General features: G+C 38.3%; 1 protein-coding gene across 1 annotated transcript; it reads left to right on the top strand.

Annotated features, from left to right (window-relative positions):
• Nucleotides 1-328: 328 nt before the first annotated feature.
• Nucleotides 329-22,088, top strand: mapk1 (mitogen-activated protein kinase 1). Its single transcript, XM_028457033.1, has 9 exons — nucleotides 329-713; nucleotides 9,702-9,884; nucleotides 13,115-13,304; nucleotides 13,770-13,886; nucleotides 14,048-14,162; nucleotides 14,450-14,581; nucleotides 15,171-15,280; nucleotides 15,501-15,629; nucleotides 18,277-22,088. The coding sequence occupies exons 1-8, from the start codon at nucleotides 568-570 to the stop codon at nucleotides 15,615-15,617; spliced, it is 1,110 nt and encodes a 369-aa protein (XP_028312834.1). The 5' UTR covers nucleotides 329-567; the 3' UTR covers nucleotides 15,618-15,629; nucleotides 18,277-22,088.
• Nucleotides 22,089-26,000: the final 3,912 nt, after the last annotated feature.

Here is a 26,000-nt window from a genome sequence, read left to right as displayed (position 1 = left end):
GTTGTTATCTTGTCTTGAGGTATACGTACTAAAATAGTGTAATATTATTATTATATCATTTCTTCTGTTGTTGCTGTTAATATTAATGTTATTAATTATTATTATAACTATGTGTTACAAAAAACAAATTTCTAAGTTTAACTTTCAAGATTAATCAAATCATAGTGAATAACTCGATAAAAATAATTACTTTTAGTGTTTTAATCATTGATTGATTTTAGTGTAGTACTAGCCCACCTCTGCAGACACTCAAAAATGAATTTACTGTAAAGTAAAAATTGAGTTGGTCACGTGAGCAGCTCCGGTATTTCCTGCTGTCGGCCACGGGCCCGCGCTGCTCGCTCCCTGTGCACGGTGACGGTGTGTGCTGCATTCGCTCTCCGTCTGTAACGGACTGACACAAAACTCTACACCGACCAAGGGCCTCCGCCTCGCTGTCAACCCTGCTGGAGCCTCGGCGTGGACGGAACCGTACACCACTATCGAGTATTCATTGGTCGCACCTCGGTCACATTTAATAGTCCTGTAACAGCGATAAAACGGTAAAGCAAGTAAGCAGAGCTCATAATGGCGACAGCTGCGGTGTCTGCAACTGCTGGCTGCGGCCCCAGCCCCGGGCCGGGAACAGAGCTGGTCCGTGGGCAGGCCTTTGACGTCGGGCCTCGGTACAGCAACCTCTCCTATATCGGAGAGGGTGCCTACGGAATGGTGTGGTAAGTACTGACACGGGTTTGGAGGACAACTGACGGAACGTTAGCTAAGGGGCATCGTTTTCGTTCCGACGTGTCGAGTTTAAGCTAACCTGTAACAGCGTCAAGCTCCTCTTAAATGTTTACGGGAATTAAGAATCGTATCACAGTTAGCTTTAATTTACTGTCAGTGAAACACTGAACCTGTAGGGTTGTTTGTAGCACATTTTTGCTTCTGTTTATGCACGTTTCAGCATCAGTAACACCAGCTGACACTAATACAGTTAATCAGTGAGTTATTTTTCACTGTAATCTGTCAATGAATCCATGCACTCCAAAGGTTTTCTACACATCCTTGCTTGTATGAAATTTTCACACAACTGGGCCAGGTTATACTTTTATTGTGAAACCGTACTTTTCTTTACCTTTATTTTCACTCTCTCTTGTACAAAATTTGTTTCTGATTTGATTATATTGGCCTGATATTTTATGAAGTGTGCAGCTCCAGAAACTCCTTTTTTTGATCCTGGTTTGCCACAAAGATAGTTAAAGGAAACCTCCTTATTGCTTAGGTTCTTAATAGATCTAGAGTTCATAAGGACATTTAGATCATGTTTGTCCTGAATAACCAGATTTCATTTGAGTTTAGAGAGATGAACTAATGAAATGTTGCTTGCTTCCTGCTAAATCACATTATTTCATAGCCTTGGGTAATGATGGTGACCTCAAATGTGCTGCTGCACTGTATTACATAATGGTGTTTAGTCATTATGTCAAACTGAAGCAGTGGAGTAAGTTCTTTGTTTTTTTTTTTTTTTTTTTTTTTTTTGTGGCTAAAGATCTTGAGGCATCACAGTATGTTGGACATCATGCTGTTAAAGAAACTGAACGCGCACACAGCTACAGTTGTTATTATTACTGACTAGAATCCACACACTACTAGTGCAATCTGTTGCTTCAGGAAAAAATTTGCTTTAACCCAAGCCTGCATAAATGGTTGTAACTCATTACTGCTTTGATATTTTACAGCTACAGCAGGTGTAATCAATATTGTGTTGATATTTTATTGAGAGTTTTGTTTTTTATTTGGTGCTACTGCGGGTGAATTTATTCACATCTTTCCCCACAGCTAAATGTAAACCTCCTCTGGCTTTTCCTCATTGCTGTGATAGATATCAGAAGTCAACCTGAAAATTAGATGTTTACCCAGTGGTCTATAAAATGGCTGCATATACAGTATTTACACCACACTTATTGGCTATTAGCACCATGATCATCAGTCTAATATTTTGTTTTTCTAAAAGTTAGTAATTACCTTTGCATCACAAATTGTGGTGTTTTTTTTTTATTATTATAAACGAATATAAAAACTACTCCACCATTAATAAAATATAAGATTGTTTAGCTTGACCTAGAACAAAAGCTTTTAACCAAATTATCTTCGGTCATGATTAAACTCCAGTTTAACTTAAATTGATGTTTGTGCAGTGTTCAATATATAAAGTGTATGGGGCGGGGTTTGGGGATTACTGCTGGTTTTGCTGCTCGGGGGGGGGGGGGGTTCTGTTTTTTATCTAACTCTTTAATTTCCGATACGATACGTATTGCTGCCTTGAGAATTAGCCGACTCCAAAATCAGCACGGATCATTCATACTTTTACTCAATTTTTTTTTTTTTTTTATGAGGAAAACTGACCCATTAACTATTAACCAATGGGTTACATACATTTTAACTTCAAACATAAGAATATTTAACAATTGAATCCAGTGTAAATAATACTAAAATTTGAAGACCCTGAAAAATAACCTCAATAAAAACAAGAAAATATATTTTTAAAGTGCAAAACAACCACTAGTTTTTTTCTGAAACACAAGAATATTCTACAATTGAATAGAATAAATGAAAATAACTAAATTAGAAGACACATGCTATTATTACTTTTTGTTGTTGTTGCATATTCATACATCCGAATTGATGTTTTTAATGCTCTTTCTTTTTCCGTTTAATGGCTACTCTAAGGTGCTAAATAAAAATATCGACATATCGGTCGACCTCTAATAGCAATATTGGATTGGGACACTTACATTCTACTATACTACCACTGCAATAAACAAGCTTAAGATATAACACATCAGTGAAACATCAGTGATTAAATGTTAAATTTGGTAAATGTAAAAAAAGAAGGGGAAAAAAGAATGTAATGCATTACGGTAGTGTTTGCTTGCTCCTGTTCAGTCAGAGCTGGAGATGATTACAGCCTACCCTGTGTCCAGACTGGTTGCTGTTTGGTTCTATCAAAGCGCTTGTTGCAGAGATGTCGACCTGTTTATTATTATAATAAAACTAGAAACTTAAATGTGTTTTATATTGATTTTTTTTAACCTCAGAAGGGGAAAAAAGTAACCAGAGAAAATCCTTGCAATTCACTGAGATGTAGTGGTGCTTATTTCTATCTATGAATCTGTCCTAAAGACCGGTATGTAATTAAAAATAATGATTAGTAATAATACATATAAATTCATTCTTTAACACTGAAGTATTCAATGTGTAAAGATGTTTTTATGTTTCCACTCACTTTACATCTTCATTAATGTGTTGCTGTGTTGTATTCCTTGATCAGATCAATCCAGCTTACTGTTTTAAATAAAACTTGCTATAGTCAATGCTTTTTGTTACTTCTCTTTTAATTAATCTTTAAAGGTGACTATGCTTTGGAAAATCCTCAGTTCTGAAATTAGCCAAAGTTGTGACTATCTTTGCATTCATGTAGCAAAGCAATAGGCTGTTAAGACTGTCCAGTGAGGGCAAACATGGTGAAAGAACCACTAAACTACTACATGTGTTCTAGAGTATGGAAATCTGAACCAAACCCTACGCCTACGTACGAGACCGACAGGTCGGGCCTGGATTCGGCAGATGTCGGCAATTGATGCTCTGGGTCAGGCTCTGTCACTTCAGCGTGATAAACATGTGAAACGGGCACATAATGTTTCACATGTTTAACATCTCCTGTCTTCTCGGTAATAAGTGCCAGACCAGACAAAATATTGCCCAATCCGCAATGCATGCAGTGTTTTGTTCATTTCCAAAGCCCACTGTGCTGTTTCTTGGAGCTGTACATGATAGTGTTCTAATGTATATTACCACACATGCTCTCAGTCATTGGCCGAACAGTGAGACACAAATGCATATGATCACATGGCCACAAATAAATGCATTGCACAAAGCAAACAACAGAATTTGGAACTGAACAAGAGAAAACAAATGGTGGCAGTAAGAGAAAGGGAGAGTGATGTGAAAACACACTTTTACCTTCAGCCCAACATCCATCAGCTGAATTTCACCGTAATATTATTGTATATTTATTCCAAATGTTTTAATAAATCAGGAGCTCTTTTGTACCTACATATCTAAAAAAGTATGTAAAATATGGAAGTTCTGGAATATGTTTTTCTCTGCCTCTTAGTATATCCGTATCACAGATTGTAAATTTAAGTGGCTAAATTGTAATGGTCATTGTGAAGGATTTCCTGTTTATTAATATTCCTGAGTGAATCAACAATATTCGGTTGAAGCTATTACTCTCAACATCCTGTGTCAGAATACAAGACAGGCAAAAATGTCCCTGGAAAATGGTTTTGTTTGTTTTCACGGCTTTAATGACAGACATTTGTGTTGTAGATATATCAGACTTGTTATTGTTGGTTAGATTCCCATTGTAATGGTTTCTGGTTTCCTGTGATGTCCATTTGTGGGGCCTTGACCTGCCTGATTCTCAGCTATTGCCTATGTTGTGGTTCATTCTACTGCGTGCCATTCTCAAAATGCCAATGCGGTGCCCATCGCCATGACAACCTGTCTGCTTCTGACATCAGTACCACCACTCCACAGCCAATGGGAGCGAGAGGGAGAAAAAAAAAATCCTTGACACCCTGAAATCCTGCTGTGCGCTTCATAAGGAGATGTAATTTGTGTAATTTAGGCACTTATGCGAGCCAATGTGTGTTTGATGAGACCTTGAGTGCAACAGTTTTGGGATGTATTTTCAGAAAGTTTTTCAGTGCTGCCTCACAAGGCAAGGATATGAACACACTTTGTCCCCACTGTCCGGTCAGCCCAAGGCGGTCATCCCAATCTTTTGCCTTTAACTTTTTTTTAGCCAATGCAGGGTTGGATTTGTGATTTTTGTTTTTAAAGTATGCAACTTGTCTCAACCTGAACGTGGAGGCTTGGTCGGTGAACCTGTGTCCTTGCTGATAATAACCTAAAACAGAGATTACAATAGTCGACTGTTCGGCTCACTTCTGGGGAGTGCCAGGTTTTATGGCAACTTGCATTAAAGGAGTGCCAGTGTGTTTACAGCCAGTAACATGAAAAAAAAGGACTTTGTATTTAACACCAAAGCCGCAAGTCTTTTTACATATATTGTACTTTGCTGTACTTTGGATTTAACACTGTGCTTTGCATCAATCAGCAATTTAAAGAACTCTCATACCTAAAGAACTCATCTAAAGCCTACTTGTACTGAAAAGGGTGAAATAAGTCTGCCAGACGTGAATATGAAAATTTTATTGGTTTAACATTTATATTCAAGCAGAAAGTGAAAAAAACCAGAGCACACATACTTTTTTATGTAGTTACATTATTGAAAACAAAGATCTTGCACGTTGTTTCCACGTTACCGGAATGTCGAGGGAATATTTTGCCTTCATAAATTCCGCAGTGAGCCATATGGTTTTTATTACTGCCATTCAGAGTAGATTAGTTCTGATGTTGGATTTATAGTTGTGCATTTCTGTGCAACTTTTTAAAAATATATATAAATATACGTATAGATAAATGAACGGTTTATTTCTTAATAGAAATTGTTATACAAGTAATTGGTTTGTGTCTCACTTAAACAAACAGCCTCTCTGCTCAACTAATCATTGTATATTATTGCTCCCTGCGAGTGCATCTCAGCAGCCTCTGACTGTACCCTGTCTGTCAACTTGATGCCTGAGTGTTCATATCTGTACATTGTTTCCCTTCGGCACTGTGAGCTCCTTTTTCTTCCCTCAATGCTTGCCCGACGATATTGTCATGGTTACAGCAACATTACATAACCAAGTCGCTTTAGCAAAAAGCCTTGTATTTACTTCTCCATGGAAATGGATCATCCTCCCCTCTCCCTGACACCCCAGTTATCTGTTTTACTACCCCACTGAGTGAACATGAACTGAGCATGCTCAGAAGATTTTTCAGAATCACAGGAAACAGGAAAGACATCTTGGAAGATTAGTAGTGCATGAAATGGGATAGTGTAGTCCTCAAAGGAACAAGTAAAAAATGTGTAAAGCGTGACTTTATCCAAAGTCTGTTTTGAACATTAAAGCTTCTCGTATTAATTTAGTCCTATGAGGGAATTAAGATACAACAGTAAATCAATCATACATTGAATTTTGGAAATTTAACTTTGGAGAAATTGGGAAATGAACTCAAGATGACACCTTCATCCATTTGCTTTTTGTGTACATCAGTCAGTTCCACCTGGTTCAAACTTTACCCATAATGGAAAATGAAATGGAAAAAGTCAATTTCCGTCCTAAACACTTTTCTCACCGAAACAACCCGGCCGAAACAGGATGTTGTATTGACGTGAGCAAACACCCCGGCCAGTGCCCGCTTGTCTGTAAATGGGCCAATTTGTCTGCGGAGCGGCCGTGTTTCAATACATCTGAGCACTAAAGCTTCTTCTAAGCAGATGTTGAGACGGAGCACAGAGTGAAAACAAGGAAAAGTTCACTCAAGTGTGATTTATGTTTGTCATGTCGCAGCCACGTACAGCCCTCAGTAGCAACATGACAGCCTGACACGTGGCAGTGGTTGGATCTTATGCATTTCATTGTGACTGTACCGTGTTTTATAGATCATTACTTGGATTGGATTAAAGCAGCGCACACAATAAATGGTGCACGCTGAAATGGATGTGGAGATCCTGCTTGGAGACAGAAGCTTGCAGTGAAGAAGAGATTTCACTGTGATAAAGCAGAGAAACTGCTTTTCATCAAGAACTTAAATGCATTTTGTGTTTCTATGAGAAAACATATTTCATTTGACTCTGTTTTAGCAGTCCAGTCATTTATAGGCGTGTACATTATGTATTCTGTACATTAGGGAGATCAAGTTAAACATTTTATTTTATACTTTGCGTTATTGGAATGTCAGTGCTAAATACATTTATTAGACAGATTTATTCATTGAAGCATTAATTTATAAATCTACAATGCTTTACTTTTAGTGAGATTAGTACTCATTTATAGCCAGAGATTCAATGGTACTTGGCGTAGTAATTTCTTTTGGCATTTCAGTTTTCAGCCTTGGTTTTCTCATTTTCGGTTTGGCTGACCGACTTGTAATGTGCATTGTATTTAGAAACTGACTGGTATATTGTTTTTTTAAAGTGTATATTCAACGTTTGGTTTTAAAGAAATGAAATAAGGAAATTAAAATTGCAATAATGGAGTATAAAAAACGCAACATTAATTGAATTGGCACTCAAGTATCGTAAGTAAATTGAATCAGCACAAAATCATATCATACCAGCTCTAATACTTTGCTACTTTCTAGAATTAAAAAGGTCTGTAGTTCTCACTATGTTGGGGAATGTTTGCTTTTGGAGAAACTCTCCCTTATATTGATTTAAAGTTAATTTGGTGCCTAATGTCCCTGCCTAGCAGCTTCTGTGCATATACAGTATGGTGTAACTCTGAAGAACTCTCATGCTTCGCTGTGCATTTACAGGTTGCACAGTAACGTAGAGCTATTCACTTTCTCTTCCCACCCACGTACTCCTCTCCTTCTCCTACACACACAGACTCACTCACTGCTCTCACAGAAATGGAAAGGAAGGTCACTCATATTTCCCTCGCAGAAGACTGGCACACTTGTGTTTACATTTCAGTTCCCACACCCCCTCCCCCATCACTATAGCAACTCCTTTTCTTTTTCTGTCTTACTGTGGGTGTTGGAGTTGTTTCTGTCATTTGTAATGTGCAACAATTGTTCAGCATTTGGCTAAAAGTGAAGGAGCTTTGACAAAATGAATGATGTTTTTTTGAAGGTTTGCCTATTGAACCAATTGAATTTATCAAGTAGGAGTATTTGTTTGTTTTTTGCTACAAAATGTTGCCCCTAATTGCTTAAAAGACGTGAAACACAAATTATTTAAAATGTTCTGCTGTTCAGTTTACAGGTGCTGAAAGAGTTTATTGTATTTCAGTAATTCCATTCAAAAAGTGAAACATGTATAATGAATACATTCATTTCACACAGACTGACATATTTCAAGTGTTTATTTATTTTAACGTTGATTATAACTGACAACTAATGAAAACCCCAAATTGAGTATCTCAGAAAATTAGAATATTGTGGAGAGGTTCAATATTGAAGACACCTGGTTGCAAAGGCCTATAAATGGTTTCTCAGTCTAGTTCTGCTACACAATCATGGGGAAGACTGCTGACCTGACAGTTGTCCATAAGACGACCATTGAGACCTTGCGCAAGGAGGGCAAGACACAAAAGGTCATCGCTTAAGAGGCTGGCTGTTCACAGAGCTCTTTGTCCAAGCACATTAATAGAGAGGCAAAGGGAAGGAAAAGATGTGGTAGAAAAAAGTATACTGAAAATAATCTATAATATAATGTATAAAACCGTGCCCTGGAGAGGATTGTGAAACAAAACTCATTCAAAAATGTGGGGGAGATTCACAAAAAGTGGACTGCAGCTGGAGTCAGTGCTTCAAGAACCACCACGCACAGACGATGCAAGACATGGGTTTCAGCTGACTCATTCCTTGTCTCAAGCCACTCTTAAACAAGAGACAGCGTCAGAAGCGTCTCGCCTGGGATAAAGACAAAACGGACTGGTTCTCTGATGAAAGTAAATTTTACATGTGCTTTGGAAATCAAGGTCCCAGAGTCTAGAGGAAGAGAGGAGGCACAGAATCCACGTTGCTTGAGGTCGAATGTAAAGTTTCCACAGTCAGTGCTGGTTTGGGGTGCCATGTCATGTCCTGGTGTTTGGTCCAAGGTCAACGCAGCCATCTACCAGGAAGTTTTAGAGCACTTCATGCTTCCTGCTGCTGACCAACTTTTTCAAGATGCAGATTTAATTTTCAAACAGGACTTGGCACCTGCACACAGTGCCAAAGCTATCAGTCCCTGGTTTAAGGACCATGGTATCCCTGTTCTTGATTGGCCAGCAAACTCACCTGACCTTAACCCCATAGAAAATCTATGGGATATTGTGAAGAGGAAGCTGCAAGATGCACTATCAGAGCAACCTGGGCTCTCGCAACACCTGAGCAGTGCCACAGACTGATCGACTTCATTCCACATCTCATTGCTGCAGTAATTCAGGCAAAAGGAGCCCCAACTAAGTATTGAGTGCTGTACATGCTCATACTTTTAAGTTGGACAACATTTCTAGAAATCTTTTTTTTTTGTCTTAGAAATATTCTAATTTTCAACTTTTTACTGATATTCTAATTATATGACCAGCACCTGTAGTTATTATCCCCCGCCACAGAGTGTGGAAGGGGGATATAGGTTTGAGCTCCGTCCATCCGAGTTAAAGGGGACAGCTTTTCTCAGATACCGTTTAAGATGGGATAACCAAATTCGGTGTGTGGCTTCAGGGTATCAATAACTTGATAGAGTTTGAAAATGAGAAGTGTGCAAATATTATTTCTGGAGTTATTGCCCTTGTGTTGTTTTTTAATGTGTTCGAGGTATCTTCAAAGGGGACAGCTTTTTTTAGAAACCATTTCAGACAGTTAGTAATTTTATATTCTTATGTGATGGTATTTTCTTATGTATACATCTAAGTTCTTAGATTTAGGACATTTAGGAAAAGGTTGTGAGTATAATGACAACCAATCTGGCAGGGGATGTTGAGTGTCTTCTTGTTGTTTTTTGTTTTTTTTTTTCAATTGTTGACCTTTGTCTGTTTTTTCTTTTCTTTGCACAGCTCTGCTTACGACAGAGACAACAAGATCCGTGTGGCCATTAAGAAGATCAGCCCCTTTGAGCACCAGACATACTGCCAACGCACGCTGAGGGAGATCAAAATCCTCCTGCGCTTCAAGCATGAGAATATTATCGGAATCAATGACATCATCCGTACACCAACCATTGACCAGATGAAGGATGTGTATCCTAAATGGAAAATCATTTTATAGGGCTTTGTTCCCTTTATTTTATTATCTTTATCTTGGGAGATGTTGTTTGTGAAGCTAGTTAATGCTGTGCAGCGTTAAGGCTTTTCACTGTATCCTAGCAGTAGGAAACAAAGCAGGACCACGGTCTGTTTGTCATGGTTTCTTTAGGGCTAATGCTTACTACATTCATTGGTTTTGAATTTTTTTTTTTTCTTTACTTGTTTACTTGTTCACTTTTGCAGTTTTTTTTATCACATATGAGGTAACTCGCGTGTCCACCGACACACAAAATGTGAAATAAAACTATCCAGTTGTTTGTTTATGATTTGTGTAAGTCTTATAACAGAGAAGTGCTCCGTTTCAAATTTTCTAAGTTTGACGTCACATGCTAAATCAAGGAAAAAAATACCCTCCCTCCGCTGGTGACTCCAACCATGGACTCCACCCCCAACCTGATAAAAACTTTTGTGAAAGTCCGTCATTGTTTTTCTCGCTAGCAAAAGAGTGAAGGTGCGTTCGCACCGAACGCGACTGTAGTGAGTGGTGCTTTTTGGTAACTCCATTGCTCCAGGTGTGTGCGCGCACATCTGCATCCGTCCGAGAGGGCTGATCACTTCTTCTCTGGCCGTATGTTCACAGCACATATCATTAACGGTACCAATTTTTTTTACTGTTTAAATGATCAACTTACAGAGTTACTAAAGGATCACTCAGAATGTAGGCTTATTCGAGAAGTTAACCGCTTTAATTTTGCCCCATTAAGTTGAGGAAACCTCCTGCTGCAGCCGTGTCACTGTCGTGAGAGGGAACGGCTGCTGCCTCGGCTCTACAGACAGTGGAGGACGTGAAGTCGCTTGAAAAGTAAAATATTTTAACTTTGAGTGACTAGGTTACGCAGGACCTTTGAAGTCGCATCATTCACATTGATTTTTGAATGTAATCTAGTCACTTCAGTCTCGTTTCGTGTGAACGCACCTTTAGTGTGTGCCACCCCACGGGAGAGAGGGGCAGGGAAGGGGGAGGTCTATGCAAATTCAGGGACACAGACCCCAAAACAGAGCACACTCAAAGACCTCGATAATACAGGGTCTTAAACCTCCCCTCTTGATTAATTTATGTAATGTTTTGACCAAAAACACCAGCACAGATGTCATTTAGACCACAGGGAACTGTTTTAAAAGGTGAAAAATTGGTATATGCCCCCTTTTTTTGACCTGCCATAATTGAAAAAACCACGTGGCAAACCTCTAGCCAGCTATCTGACAATAGCAGCAAAGTTGGACCCTGTCCAAATCTGTGTTCCTTCAGAGCCCATAATATTTTCCTTAAATAATAGGCTTGTGTGGGATTTTAGACGATGGGCTTCTCTAAGGGTTCTTTCACACATGCCTCTTGGCTCCGCACCATGCTTCACTTTCTCGGATACTCCGGTCTTTTTGCGATATGTGATAGGTCACTGAAACTCTGGTGCTGGTCCTCTGAAAAATGTAGGTCTCGGTTCAGCTCAAGCAAAGCATGGTGCGGTCTTTAACCATGTGAAAAAGCAATCAGGACCAAACACAGAACTTTACATTGAAGCGCAATTGTAACTGCAGCTGCGTAACTGCCGTCAAAGTAAAACAGGCACGAGTACACATGCTCACAACCCAGTGCTCCAGCAGCAACACACACAAATATCCATCCATTCATTCATTTTCAGAGCCGATTTGTCAGCACACAAACACATCACATATCCTCACTCCCTTCCGTATTTCTCCCACATCATTCATTTATTTCACTCACCTGTTTTCCCAAACTGTTCACATGATCAGTGATTGCTGCACATTTGGCTGCTCTGTTTTATCTGCGTATATATTCTTATATTTCACATTTTACATGAGGGCTCTGAGCACTGACAGGTGGAAACAGCATTAGCGCAGGTTGTGGCATCGTGTGAATATGAGTTATTATGAATTATTATTAATTACTTTACTGCGGGGATCGTTTTAGGATTTCCTTTGGAAAACTTAGGAAGAGAGACCAAATATAGGACGTGAAGGTGCAACTGTCAGTAGTGACAGGGCAGCACCACATCATCACAGCATTGGAAGCTGAAGTATTTTGTCCAATTGGCGACTGACCGTTTTGCCTGTGTGACATTGTTCAGAAAGTTTGGTGCGCTTGGCAAATAGTGTGAAAGTGGACCAGACCAAATTAAAATGCAACATTGTTGCAGATTCACTGCCTGAATCGCTCCAGACTATGTGTAAAAGCACCCTAAGGATGTATTCATACGGGTGAATCCTAAAGCATTTTAACTGCGCTAGATAATTTGCTTTAAAAATCTGCTTCATTTGTGCAGGTGTGAATACGCAAATAAAGTCTAGAACAGAGCAGGCACCGGACTTAGTTCGTTTCTAATCGAATTCACACCTCTGAGGGAGAGCTGACTGAAAGCTGCAGTGCAAGTTCAGTAAGACGACACACCCTAAAACATTAAAAACGACTTATATGCAAAGTGTGTGGATGTTTGAACAAATTCAACTAAATAACTAGGGCGGACAATGCAAGCAAAGTTTTTCCAGAACACTGCTTTCAGGGACAACAGGCTATGATGCACTGAGGAAAAGCGAGTGTTTGAGTCACTGATGTGCTTCACCTTCACCTTGGTTCTGCTTTTACTGCAAGAAAACATTCACACTGTAAAATCTAATTTGTAGTGCATCAAAAAATATGCAGCTCTGTAAATGACCGGGTTTTCCCTGTCACTTTGGAGTGGAACTAAAATTGTGCTCTGAATACAAACCAAGCCAAAGCAAAGTCATAAAATTATTAGCTGTGCTGAAAGAAGCCCACCTTTCAAAAATAGTGTTGTTTTCACTAAGCTTGCCTGCTAGTAAAACAAATAAGGCAATGCATTGATCAAGGGCCTTGCTGCCTTGTCTTAAGCCTTGCGTAAATATTTTACTCAATAGTATAATCTTTTACTCATAACTCTCAAACTAATTTTTGAAACAACCACAGCTTAAATCCTTTCAGTGGCATTGTATAATCCTTTGAATCTTCTAATTTTTTTTTAATGTAGCTCTTAATACAACATATAATCGGGCCTTGAAGTAATTTGTTTTAGTTGACTGAGTGGATTTTTTTTTTTTATTTTTTTTTTTTTAATATTCACTCTTGAGAATGGCAGACAATTCCAATTCCTGTTTAATTAAGTTTGCCCTAACCTTGACCTGTACAGATATATTGTCCAGGATCTCATGGAAACAGATTTGTACAAGCTTCTGAAGACCCAACACCTGAGCAACGACCACATCTGCTACTTCCTCTATCAAATTTTACGAGGGTTAAAGTATATCCACTCTGCTAATGTCCTACATCGTGACCTGAAGCCTTCCAACCTTCTGCTTAACACCACCTGTGATCTCAAGGTATTATTTAAAACACAAATGCAGTCAAATGCTAGGCTCAATAAACAGAAAAGTCCTGGCTCAAACATGTGGCATTTACATATTTTATTGGTATATCTGCTAGTTCTGGTAGAGACAACACAATGGCTAATATATCACCACCTTGTTAAATTCAAGAAGCTATATTTTATTTTCATACTGATGACCTCTGTAAAATATTACTGATATAATATTATACAGATGTTAAATGAACTTAATTTAGGGATTCATTTCCCGAAGAATACAAAGGGACTCGAACCTAATTGGTGCAAGATTGAGGTATTTCGCTAGGTTTTAACTTATTAAAAATTAAAGTGCGGGAAACTTAACACAGGACGCAATTTTTGTTCCTGTAAAGGTTTTTTTTTTTTCATCTTTTCAATTCTGTTGAATTTATTCTCTCGTTTCATTTAATGTTGCTACCTGTTCATTTTCCTTCTTCTGCAGATTTGCGATTTTGGTCTGGCACGTGTGGCCGACCCTGATCACGATCACACTGGGTTTCTCACAGAGTACGTGGCCACTCGTTGGTACCGAGCTCCAGAAATCATGCTCAACTCCAAAGTAAGTGTCTGGAATACACGTCAAGGATAAAAACAAAGGTTGTAACGAGTGATAGGGAAAATAGTTTTAATAGCCTGATGTTGATTCAAATTTGTACCAATTAGATTAAACATTAGATACAATAGTTTTGCTGTAATGTTTGTGTGTCTGTCCAATTTCAGGGGTATACCAAGTCCATAGACATCTGGTCAGTGGGTTGCATCCTGGCTGAAATGCTGTCCAACAGGCCAATCTTTCCTGGGAAGCACTACTTGGATCAACTTAACCACATTTTAGGTAATGCTTTGTCATTTATTTGCACTGCTAACATAAGTGGTTATATTTGGATTTGTAAAAAAAAATTTATTAAAATTGGTTTCTCTGTATGTGCGAGCTTGTAATGCGTAACCTTTAAATTGAGAACTTAAAAAGGCACAAACATGAAAAAATCCTCCGGGTCCTAAAGTCGTCTTTCGGTGCTGAATCACACCAGGTTTCTTCATTCAGTTGTCTATGTAGACTTCAGCATTGGCTACAGGTGCTGCCCTATAAACTGATTACATTTGTGTTATTTTTCCCATCAGGAATTCTGGGTTCTCCTTCTCAGGAGGATCTTAACTGCATCATCAACATCAAAGCCAGGAACTACCTGTTGTCGCTCCCTTACCGCGGCAAAGTGCCTTGGAACCGCCTTTTCCCCAACGCTGATCCCAAAGGTTAGAGCCAGGTTCCCTTATTGACCTCAGAGGTTTCTGACTGAATCAATGGTCCACTGCAGAGTGAAAGAGATAATCTGTACTATTAACATTTAGGAGAGGGTCCTTTATGATTTAATTTAGGGACCACAGGGAAAAAACACCTAAATCTGCTTAAGCTTTCCTTTATTTTAGTGTCAAGTAGTGCATCTGGAATCTGGAAGTTTATCCTTTATTTGAAGTATCCATTAACAGATCATTAGTTATGATAAATTATATTTTGCACTCGTTATATTGATTACAATGACTGACAAAGGATTTATAGGCACATAACTTATTAGTAACCAACTTTAGGAGCCAAAAATTGTAGTGAATTACTTAATGGATAAACTTCTCTTTGTACTTTCAGCAGTGTTTTTGCTGTCATAGGTTAGCATAGGGGGAAAAGAGGTTAGAAATGCTGCTTCTGCTGCACTGTGAATTAATTGTTTCTGGCTCGATCTGTTCTTTGGTTATCTTCTAGAGTAAATATCTTTTGTTTTCAGCTTCACCTAAATGAAATCTATTAGTAAAAAAAAAAAAATGATTCTTGCTCATTTTTCTCGTACAGCTTTGGACCTGCTTGACAAGATGTTGACCTTTAACCCCCATAAGAGGATTGAAGTGGAGGAGGCACTGGCACACCCTTACCTGGAACAATATTATGACCCCACAGATGAGGTGAGTGTGTGACACTAGTCTGTAATGCAATGTGTCTCTGAAGGTTTGCAAAAAGTTGAAGTTCCAATACCAGTGACTCATATTATGATTTAACCGGTTTACCCACTGGAGCAGAAGTTATTTTACAAATTTCAAGAACAGGTGTAACTTGTGGTGCTCATACTGTAGATGTTGTGATATAAGTTGACTTAGTTTTCTCTCCCTCTGCTGCTCTCCTCAGCCTGTCGCCGAGGCTCCCTTTAAATTTGACATGGAACTGGACGACCTCCCCAAAGAGACACTGAAGGAGCTCATCTTTGAGGAAACGGCACGTTTCCAGCCTGGCTTTAGGTCCTAACATCTCACACTGGTATGTGCACGTAGACCCTGACCACCTGATGACATAAAAGCACAACAAAAACAAAGTGTGCATCGAGATGGTTAGATTTACTTGGATACGAGGTGAAGTCACAACCAGAATAAAGCATCAAAGCTAATGCTTTGATACACAATGTAATCATTTCATACGTTTTCAATGTGAAACAAAAAATATTAACATAAAACAAGTATACAATTGAATAGGTTTTCCACTTTGGTTATTTTTTACATTTATAACCCTGTGGGTAACTCTTGTAAAAAGCTCATACTACACTTGTTATTCTGCAAATCCATTCGAACTCCAGTAACTCTCTTTGAAGTGGATTAAAGGGGGTGGTTTTATTTCTCTCCACCAATGATGACACTTTTTCCTTTTCTGAACTCTGCTCAACGCCATCTGCAGCGTGGCAGGGCTTTGCTGGTGATAATAGCTATCAGCTCCCCATTTGAACTGCTGCTGCATGTAATTACAGTTTCCTCCTGACACCCAACACAAATCTACAGGCTGAATAAAGACATGCAGCTAACCATCCACAGCAATTTAGTAGAATTCCTCATCTCTATTCCTGTAAATTAATCGTTTTGAACTCAAAATAGGCTGTTTATGTGAATCGTATAGATCCAATGAGTTTTTCTGGGGTTCTGGGGGGGAGGGGGTCGTCATAGCTCCTTGCACGCTGGTGGCTAGATCCATTCCACACTTTTACTTTTTTTATCCTTTTGTGATTCTACTCCTGTTGTTTTAATTTTTCCTATGTTCTGCACAGCACTGTGTGATTTTTATCTAAGAGAAGCACTGTTTAAATAAAAATTACTTACTTATTTACAATACACAAAAGGATATTATTCCGCACTGGCTAATATTTAAGTGCATAGCCCTCAGCGCTCACGCTCTGGATGGACCTGCTTGGTTTCAGTCACAGGAGTGGACTAAACTGGTTTCACTTGACCGGGAAAACACACAGACGCTTATCAGGTATGTAGGGCCCTATATATATCACGTTAAGGAATCATTTAATCGACCAATAAAAATGTAATCCACTGAAGTAAAATAATGTGAATGAAACGCCGTCATTGTGAAGGGGCCGTTCATTCACCCCTCCCACTCCACAGCTAAACACACGTCAAATCCCACCCACCAACCAAACTGCCAAAAAAAGCTATGCAACTCATCACGCACTCCGCAATACAAAGCCGAGCAGTTCCCACTTAACTTTTTTGTAGCTACACCCGTTTCTGGTGAAGTGCTACAAACAGGGAGGGAGGGGCTGAGCAGCCTCCATCAGCTTCACCTGTTCAGAATGTTTAATATGAACATTTCATCAGAGCTACAGAAGATCTGTGGGAACAAGTTGTGTTGTGAACGATATCACTGATCCCAGAGATTGTAGAGTCTGATAGCTTCTAGTATTTTGGCTCCTAGTGGTGAAGTAACTGATACATCTTGTGTCTATATGTGTCTAATTACAGTATCTAGAATAATAACATCAGGATCATTTAAATCAGGTTTTTTTAAATTAAGTTGATCAAAACTTAGTAAACTTGCTAAGATTCAGTAAACCATTGATCTCTTAGGGGAAATTGGGTGACATTAATATATTCATACGTCTTAATGTGACATGATAATTAAAAAAGAGCAGTAAGAATAATACATGTCAGTACAATCTATAGCTACCTTTCAGTTGGAGCTTACATGTGGTTATAAATTACACTTTTATTTTGACATACTTTTCTGTTTATGGTTTTGTTTTTTAATTATTATTCATTTTGTTTACTTACAGGGGTTGAAAACTATTTTATTTTTTATTAATAAAATAACAATGTGGAAAACATGGAATTTGAAAAAAATAAATGGAATTTGGAAAGAAATAAATGGAATTTGGGAAGAAATAAAAATGTGTTTTATAGTGCCCTATGCAAGTCCTGTTAATATTTGCCAGTTATTTCACCCTACGATGAAAGTGCAGCTGAGAACAAAGCAAAAGCATTGGAGAAAGTGCGGATGGCTGGTAAAAAGCAAATGGATCAACAAAGAAAGCTTAAGAGGCTTGTCCAGACCAAAAGTGGAAAGAAACAAGACACATGATGGAAACTGTTAAAAGAACTAAAAAACCCTGCTCCGCAGCAGTGGCGTTAAGTCACAAAGCGAATACCTGTAACTGTACAAATGTTAGGTACATTTACTTCTTCACATACATATTTTTATTGTTTTTCACAAACCACAACTTGCGTGGCGTAAAAGGTAATTTAAGATGATGAAATTAACTGAGTTCTTCTTATGTTTTCTGACCTGAATAGACAATGGTGTTCCTTTACCATCCATTTGTAATTTTGTTGATGTACAAATTTAAGAAGTACATCACTGCACAAATTGTTTGGAAACAATTTAATGAAATGTCAGACATGTTATGAAAATGTGTGGCCTGAAATCAACAATCTTCGTGTCCACAAGATGGTATTTGTATTTGAGTCTCTTTTTTTTTTTTTTTTTTTTTTTTTTTTTTTTTTTTTTTGGTTCAAAATGTATTTGAAAAAAAGCTGATTTAACTATATAGCCGACATGACTTAATGGTTTTTGTTGCGTTTCGACACTTCTCACGCCCAGTCTTGTGTTCTTGTTTTTTTTTTTCCATCTCCAGAGATTTCTGTGGTGGACTGGCTTCAGCGTCAGCATTGCTCCTCCCTGCCTCTAGTCGTTGCTGTGATTTCTTTGTTTTTGTTTTTTTTCTCCCTCCAATTCATTTTGTATGGGTGGGGTTTTTATTTTTTTTTTTCTTCCCTCTCCCTTCTTTACATCACCTGGATTCGTCAAGTCCACTTTGCTCAGGAACGGCGTCAGGAATCAATCAAGTCGCTCTCCATCTTTTTTCTTTTTACTCTTCGCTCTATCTCAGAGGTTAAGTATGAATGTGTGGGTTGGTTTATTTTTTGGTTTTTGTTTTTTTAGGGGGGATTGTCTGAAGACTTACACAATTTGAGGGGAGGGTAACTTTGTGTTAAAAGCCAAGATAAACAGTTTGTTTGTGTGTGTGTGTGTGTGTGTCTCAAAGGCAGTGGCTCCTACTAATGAAGACCTTTAGTGTTTAGTCACATCTCGAGCTGCTGTTGTGGATTTTAGTGTACCTGCATTACATGGTAGACTTCTCTTTAAAAACCCGTGATAAAAGAGGAATAAGGTCTTTAAAATTTCTAAGCTTTGTTGCACTTTTCCACATGATGCATTGGTCTGTCTCTTGGTTGCGCTCTTTATATCTTAAATCCAAATTAAATGACCTGTTTTATGCAAACCGTGGACTCGGCCAGCAGGGCCACAAGCCATCACAATGTTGTTAATGATGATATATATTTTATCAAACTGTCTTCTTCTCTTCTCGGCACACTTGTGCACAATGGCCCAAATGTAAATGTATACATAAGTTTGAAAATATATCTATATAATCTAAAGAGTCTTAAGATGTTTTAACCATAGTTGTGATGGGAGAGGGCAAATCTAATGAGTTCCAAATGTTTTTATTTATGAAAAAGTTTTTAAATCCCCATAACATTTACATTGGCTTCATCAACCGATTGCATCCATGAGTAAAAGCTTTTGTACTCTGTTTCCTTCTTAGTCAGTTCAGCCTAAAAGCTTTAATATGCTAAAAATATCACAAAACTGTAACGTGACATTCTTAAACATGTAAGGACTGAACTTTTGAAGTTAAAAGAACATAACCATTTTAAAAGGAGGAACATTTTGTATTTCAGACGACTCAAAAATGTAAACTAAAAACCAAGGACTACAGATCATAAAGCTAGTCGTTTCCCTTCTAAGTTTAGTTATTTGTATCCTTACCTCGTCTATGCCATGAATCTAAAGGACGTGAATACAATGCAACATTTTAAGATGGCCTGGTTTTAAATCTTAGCTGGCCCATTAATGATGCTCACTATTAATCTCTATCTTGGCTGTAATGAAACAGTAAAACGTCTGTTCCACTCTTGTACTTTACATCATCCCTCCAAATGTGTTCTTTTTTTTTTTTTTTTTTTAATTGTTCTGCCCTCTTCAGTCCCCATGTTGATCCTTCTGTCGCCTTGCTAAAACAATACTGTGCCCTTTGCATGACTGTTATAAGCTCTGTATACAAAGACGATAAGTGCCACACAAGCTGGGCCAGATCCAACCAGGAGACGTGCCCAGGCTCTTTCTGGTTTATAGCTCACTTTTCTGAACACGCTATGCTTTTTTTTTTGTCTAGTCCTTTTTTTAACTTACACATAAACATTTTCCCCCTTTTTTATTTTGCTGTTTATTTCCTGAAATTGGGATCTTGACACTTTTGACAAAACGCGTGAAAAGATCTAAGACGTCTTGCGGTTGCCGTTCAAAGAGTAATGCTGTTCTTAAGTCGTCTTTAAATGTGGAATATTTTTTATTGGACTTTGCTTTAAGTTGCACGTTTCATTGCTGATAACGGTTAGCAGTGTTCCAGCAGACGCTGCAGAAGCAAAGACCTGATTTATACTCGTCAGTGACTGCTGGTTAAACTGTTGTACAAGTAAAAAGCATCTAAAAATGATGATTTCTGAGGGCACAAAAAAGGCTTTAAACAACCAAACATGTCCCTTGGTGAGAGAGAGGAGCTCAGACGCATCTTACACCTGTCTGAGTACGTTTACTTATCGGCCTCTAATGTAGTACTGCTTTGGTAAACCCAGGCTTGTTTGGGACTGTAGTGCTAAATATAATCTTTCAAGTGTTTTTGTAATGTGTGTAGCAATGCTAAAACAGCAAATTTACATCATTCTAGATTCTTCAGGCATCAACTTCTAGCACACGATTGTAAAATTGAAAAATGCTGAGGCCTCATGGTCTGCTTCTGTTTAGCGATGGGTGTTAGCAATGTGCTAACCTGAAAGCCGTAGCTGAAAGTGAAAGCTCTGAAGTGCACTAAAGCCATACGATTGCTCAGCCAATCAGCCTGTTGCATTTCTAACCACACCCCACTGTGGTGTCTGTGCCGCCATGCTCTGAGCACTTTGCATCACCATGAGAGGGGAAGCTGACTCCCAGAAACCAGACTGTTGATCAGTTGACGGATTAATAATTGTTGAGTTTTCACACAACTTGGATTTTGTAAAGTTTGGAGGGTTTAAATTCAATTTCCTTCAACACAACCAAATATTTTGGGTAATTTAAAGATGATGATAAAATTTCAGCCTGAGTTAAAAATAAACCTATAAATTATAAAGCATAAACAAATGTTTAACAAAAAGTTCTGTCAGAAGTTATTCAATACCAGATGTGCTTGTATGTCATTTCTGTCTTATCAAGAGTGTTTTTCTATGTTTTCATCTAATATAGGTGTTTGAGTGTGAGAGATTTTATTTTTGTTTTGAATGAGTTTGTTTGGAAGTGCTGATGAAATACAGTCAGATATTATGTAGTAGTGCACAGCTTTTGAACAGGATTGTTGTGATGTAACCTGTTAAAATGTCATGTGACTCAAACCATAATTCCTCAAACAATTGTTTTGCCTCAACCCTAATTGACACCTCAAAGCTGTGTGCCTGTGTTAAAGAAAACCCTAAATGGAAAAAGCCATTTGGCTTGGGACAGCAGTCGCTCGGTTGTCGGAAACCGTAGTTGTCAGGTTGCTGCAACCAGCTCATCCACTTTCATTCTGTTGTAAAAACGGCAAAATGTGCTGAAAACGATGATTTGTGTGCTTGGCATCCCTGAATCCTCTGATCCTGATCATCTCGATTCCACATTTTTGGCTCGAGTTTAAAAACATATTCTCCCCCCACCTCCCGATTTCTCCCAATTACTCCTTCAGGATGCCTCTTAAAATCTTTTTTGTTGTTGTTTACATCCACAAAAAAAAACATCTTTTGATGTGATGAAGAAAAAAACCCTGTATGACCAAACCCTCTGCAGGAACGACTGTTTTTTAACAAATGAAAAGGTGGTTGATGTGAGTCGGTCCCTGTGCTCCTCATCCTCGCTGCACACATGGTCTGTCACGTGATTACAAAATGCACTTGCTTCTACGTTAGTTGGAAGGGACTTGTAATCCAAGGTGCCTGCCGGGACTTGACTTGCCTCCTGTAGATATTTTTTTTGGGGGAGGGGTGGGCTTTGGTGATTATGAACAATATGGGCACAGGAAACCCATTGGGATTAGTTGTACTATGGAAAAACAAGGCTTCTGCAGAGTTCTTTGTGCAACCTGTCTGTCTGTGCCTTTTTTGATAGTCTTGATATCCAAAATTTGACGTGCAGCTTCTGTTCAGTTGGAAAATTTGTTGCAATCGCACTATACGCTTTGAAAAATAAACACAATCAAGCCGGGGGGGGGGGGGGTGGAAGGTTGATATTCTTATCCTTCAATTTTGTAAATTTTAAAGAGATTTGTTGCCACATTTGTGTAATTTGTGACTGTATTAAAAAGATGAAAAGCAAACATTTTTTGAGTTACTCTTTTTGTGCAGGTATTTTTATTGTAAATTGAATGTTCTGTTTCTATCACTAATCTTGTTTGAGTTGTCTCCAGTGGAACTACTTCACTCTGTATGTTTTGATCAGTATAAACCTTTAATTGTGTTGTAATATTTTGGAAAAAGGAAAAAACCTTTGGTTGTATTTTAACTGTTTTTTTAATTTTTTTCTCTTGTTTGTTTTTTTTTTTTTTTTGTTTTTTTTGACCTTTCATTAAAGAAATAGTCTAAACTTTTTGGTCAGTTTTACTGCGTGCTTGTTTGAAGGAATTGACTCGGGCAAAGCTTTTATTAAAGACTGACGGCTAATTCAATAAAAATGTCATGTTTAATTTGTTGTTTGGGGGATTTTTCAACCCCTGCCATTATATTTAAATGGACATTATTAAAAGCACTGTACCTTCATTGCCATGCCTGAAGTCTCATTTGTAAAGAAATGGTTTCTCTCCAGACAAAAAAACTCTTCTGGATTCTGGTGGTACTAATTGGTGGGGATGTGTTAGCCTTTGAAAATGAAATTTAAAAAAAACTAAACTAAATTACAGCAAGTGAACATGTGCCTAAATGTATTGTGAGAAGTTTTTGGTAAATGTGGGAAGTAGAACAGCAGCTGTACTTTTGAACTACAGGGTGTTTATATGGCTCCCAATCATAACCTTCCTCTGTAGGTACTTATCACTTTGAAAATAATCTAAAAATATTAATTTCTTCCATTGTGACAAGCCTTGAAATCTGCAGTTTTTCTCAAACAGCCTCATAAAAATTAATAGTAGGAAATGAGACGCTTCCGTTTTGTCACACTTGAAGACTTTGGACCAAGTGAATTCAACTGGTAAAACCTTTATTATTCAATCCTTTTTTGTTTTTTTCTGTAATTGTGTTTTGTGTTATGTTTTTTGTCGTCTTCAGAGTAATTTTGTGTATTGTATGGTCCTTTATTTATTTGTCTGTTTTTGTTCATTCTGTTTGAAGTCATTTTGTGAATTTTTGCAGTTTTTGTTTGTAATTGCTTATTTTTAATGACTGCCTGACAGATTTTGGGTTTAAAGTAGGCTAAAATTTAAAAGTTAACATAAGCCTTAAGATCGACTTAACGGTTTTTCTGTATTAGACACATTTGAATGTTTTTGTATTGTAAATATTATGGGTGTCTTTCTAACCTCTGATGTCACTGAGGGGGCGCTGTTGTATAGCTTTTAAAAACACTTCGCCAGTCACTAGATTAATTCATAAATAACTCCTGTTCATTCTAAAAAAAAATTTTTATCTTGTCACAATTGTGATTACAACGTCCACATTGTGTATTTGAATGCAACACATACAAAGATAATACTCGGATAATTCATGTTAATCCGACTATGTGTTAATGTACATGGCTTAAAAATATCCAAAATCATCTGTCATGACAAGACATTAGATAAAATGTAATAATGAATTACATTTAGACACATTGAGGAACACCACCGTGTACCGAGCTGCAATCAGCTGTTTTCTATTGTGATCCTTTGTTTACTTGTTTTTCATCGACCACGTGCTCGCAATGCGGTCACGCATGCGCTTTGAGGTATATGTCGGTGACGCGCACAGCCAAAAACAACTCTCGGCCACGCGGGTGTCTCGTCAATACACCAACATTGAGTTGATAGGCTGTGGTTTCCAGACCCCGCCTCCCCGTGTAGATAATTGGTTAGCCGAGTTTTTTGCCTTTCACTGATTGGTCGCTATTTGTAGCGCTGGCTTTGTAGCTAGGTTACTGCTGCGTTCACGGACTCTTCAGGCCTTGAAATTAGAAGTTGTTTAGAAAGACAAAGACAGAACACACGAATTTTGTTGTTTGTTGAAAACTGTTTTGTCGCACAGGAAAAAGACAGTTTTTTTTTTTTTTTTGTACAGTTTGTGTTTTATAAATATGTACAAAATAGGAGTGAAATTGAGTATTTGTCTTCTTAAATGCAAATATAAGAGCATGACAAAGGTCATAACATACAAAGGTTTTTCGCTTTATCATCCTACCCCTATATACAGTATATACGTATATGTATATATATAACATTATAATCAAAAAGGAGAAGTTTGACCTCAGATTAGAAGTTTTGCAGACAACTGCAGATTTTCACTAGATTTAGAAATAAAAAGCTGTTTATGTAACCAAAATCTCCATAACCTCATCAGAAGATGTAAAAAATTCAAGTAATCTGGATAAGTACTCATACCTGTTGTTATCCGCTCATCCATATTGCTGTGAGGAAATTTGCAGCCTCATCAAATAACAAAGCCTAAAAACAACTCAAATAAAATGGTAAATGGACTTGATTAATAAGGAGCTTGTATTACCACCAAAGTAGTTCTAAAGCGCTTTACAAAATCTCCTCATTCACGCTCAAATTCACACACCAATGGAACAGAACTGCCATGCAAGGAGCTATAGCCAGGGGTTCGGCATTTTTCCCAAGGACAGGGATGGAGACGCCAACATTTTGATCAGAAGACAACCTTTTTTAGCTAAAGATCGTGGTCTTTAGATGAATTTCACCCCATCCACCATACAAGAGCTGAAGGTCATTGTTCAGTGCAGTTCAGGAGACAAATCTATAAAAATGTCCCTATGTCAACAAATCAAAAAAACCTCCTCCACTCAGCTTTACAAAAACAAGTTATTTCATTGAAGTGCAGAAACAAATGTGGAGGGGATGGGTAATATTTCCACGGCTTCTCCAACACGAGTGTAAGAACTACTCCTCAGTACCAAAGTGTCAGAAACACGTTGCTTCTGATATGAGCTCATATTATTCTCTCAGACACTCACAATTGACCGTCTCAGGGACAATTGCAATGGAAAAGCACTAAAGGGAGCCTCAATGTCCATGCAATATTGCAGATTGGTTGTAATGTGATTATTTCAACAAACACTAATTGGAAAAGTGGACAAAATCCTTGTTTTTATTTCTTTAATTTTTTAATTTATTGTTATACAATGTTTGCTATGAAATAGAAATGCATGACTGAGTTTTTTTCTATTTCTTTAAGAAGGTGTTGGGAATTTGTCTTGTACACTTAAACAGATCGGAAAGAGCCCTTTACAAGAAACATCTCATAGATGCACTGGGACGCATCGTCAGTGATGTGGCCTGGGGTCATCAGGTGTTCTAGGTCTCTCAACATCAGACACCCTGACCCAGGGGACCCAGCTAGGGTTGATCAGGCCCTGCCTTGCGTCCCAGTAGCAACCTGCAGATCAGCCCTCTTGAGCCAAAGCCACCTTATGGCTCTATCAGCAGCTTCTGTTGCAGATCTAATAGCTCTCTTCTTGCGTATCCCTGAAATCCCCCCATTGACTGAGGACTTTTCAGAGAGAACGGCCTGCAAAGCCTATGGGCTCGTAGAATGTTCTCCAGCCTCTGCTCCTGCACGTCTTCACCAGTTCCTGGTACTTGGTGCATTTGTTTGCCTCTTCAATGTGCTCTTCTCAGGGTACTGTGAGTTCCAGCATGATCAGGTGTTTTGAAACCTCAGAGGTAAAGGAACTTCAGCTGCTTTCCCAGATCACCCCGGACTTGCCAGTCAGAGGCTGTGAAGAGGAGGCCTGGTGTTTTATTCCAGCTCTAACAAAGGAAACCACCTTCTTCAGGGTGTGGTGGGTTTTATTTTCACTGATGACTTAGGCTACAGTCTCAGCAACTGCCTTGAGCACCTGGTAATGACACCACCAGTATCAACAATCTGCAAGCGCCTTTGGACAGGCTGAGGAGATGTTCTAAAGAACACAAATAATATCCCAATGATGGTTTCCCACCACCCCAGCGACCCTGAAAAGGAGCAAGCGGGTCAGAAAATTGTATGGATGGATGGTTTCCAACAATACTTGCAATTTAGATAGAAA

This window comes from Gouania willdenowi, chromosome 9 (genome assembly GCF_900634775.1).
Source record: "Gouania willdenowi chromosome 9, fGouWil2.1, whole genome shotgun sequence".
Taxonomy (NCBI): domain Eukaryota; kingdom Metazoa; phylum Chordata; class Actinopteri; order Blenniiformes; family Gobiesocidae; genus Gouania; species Gouania willdenowi.
The sequence above is the reverse complement of the archived record's forward strand: the minus strand, read 5'-3'. Positions and strand labels throughout refer to the sequence as shown.

Excerpts from the sequence above, each read along its gene's own strand:
- mapk1 (XM_028457033.1), top strand. The coding sequence starts at position 568 with ATGGCGACAGCTGCGGTGTCTGCAACTGCTGGCTGCGGCCCCAGCCCC. Across the intron at positions 9,885-13,114 it reads ATTGACCAGATGAAGGATGT|ATATATTGTCCAGGATCTCA; the intron begins GTATCCTAAATG and ends TGACCTGTACAG. Across the intron at positions 14,163-14,449 it reads TCAACTTAACCACATTTTAG|GAATTCTGGGTTCTCCTTCT; the intron begins GTAATGCTTTGT and ends TTTTCCCATCAG.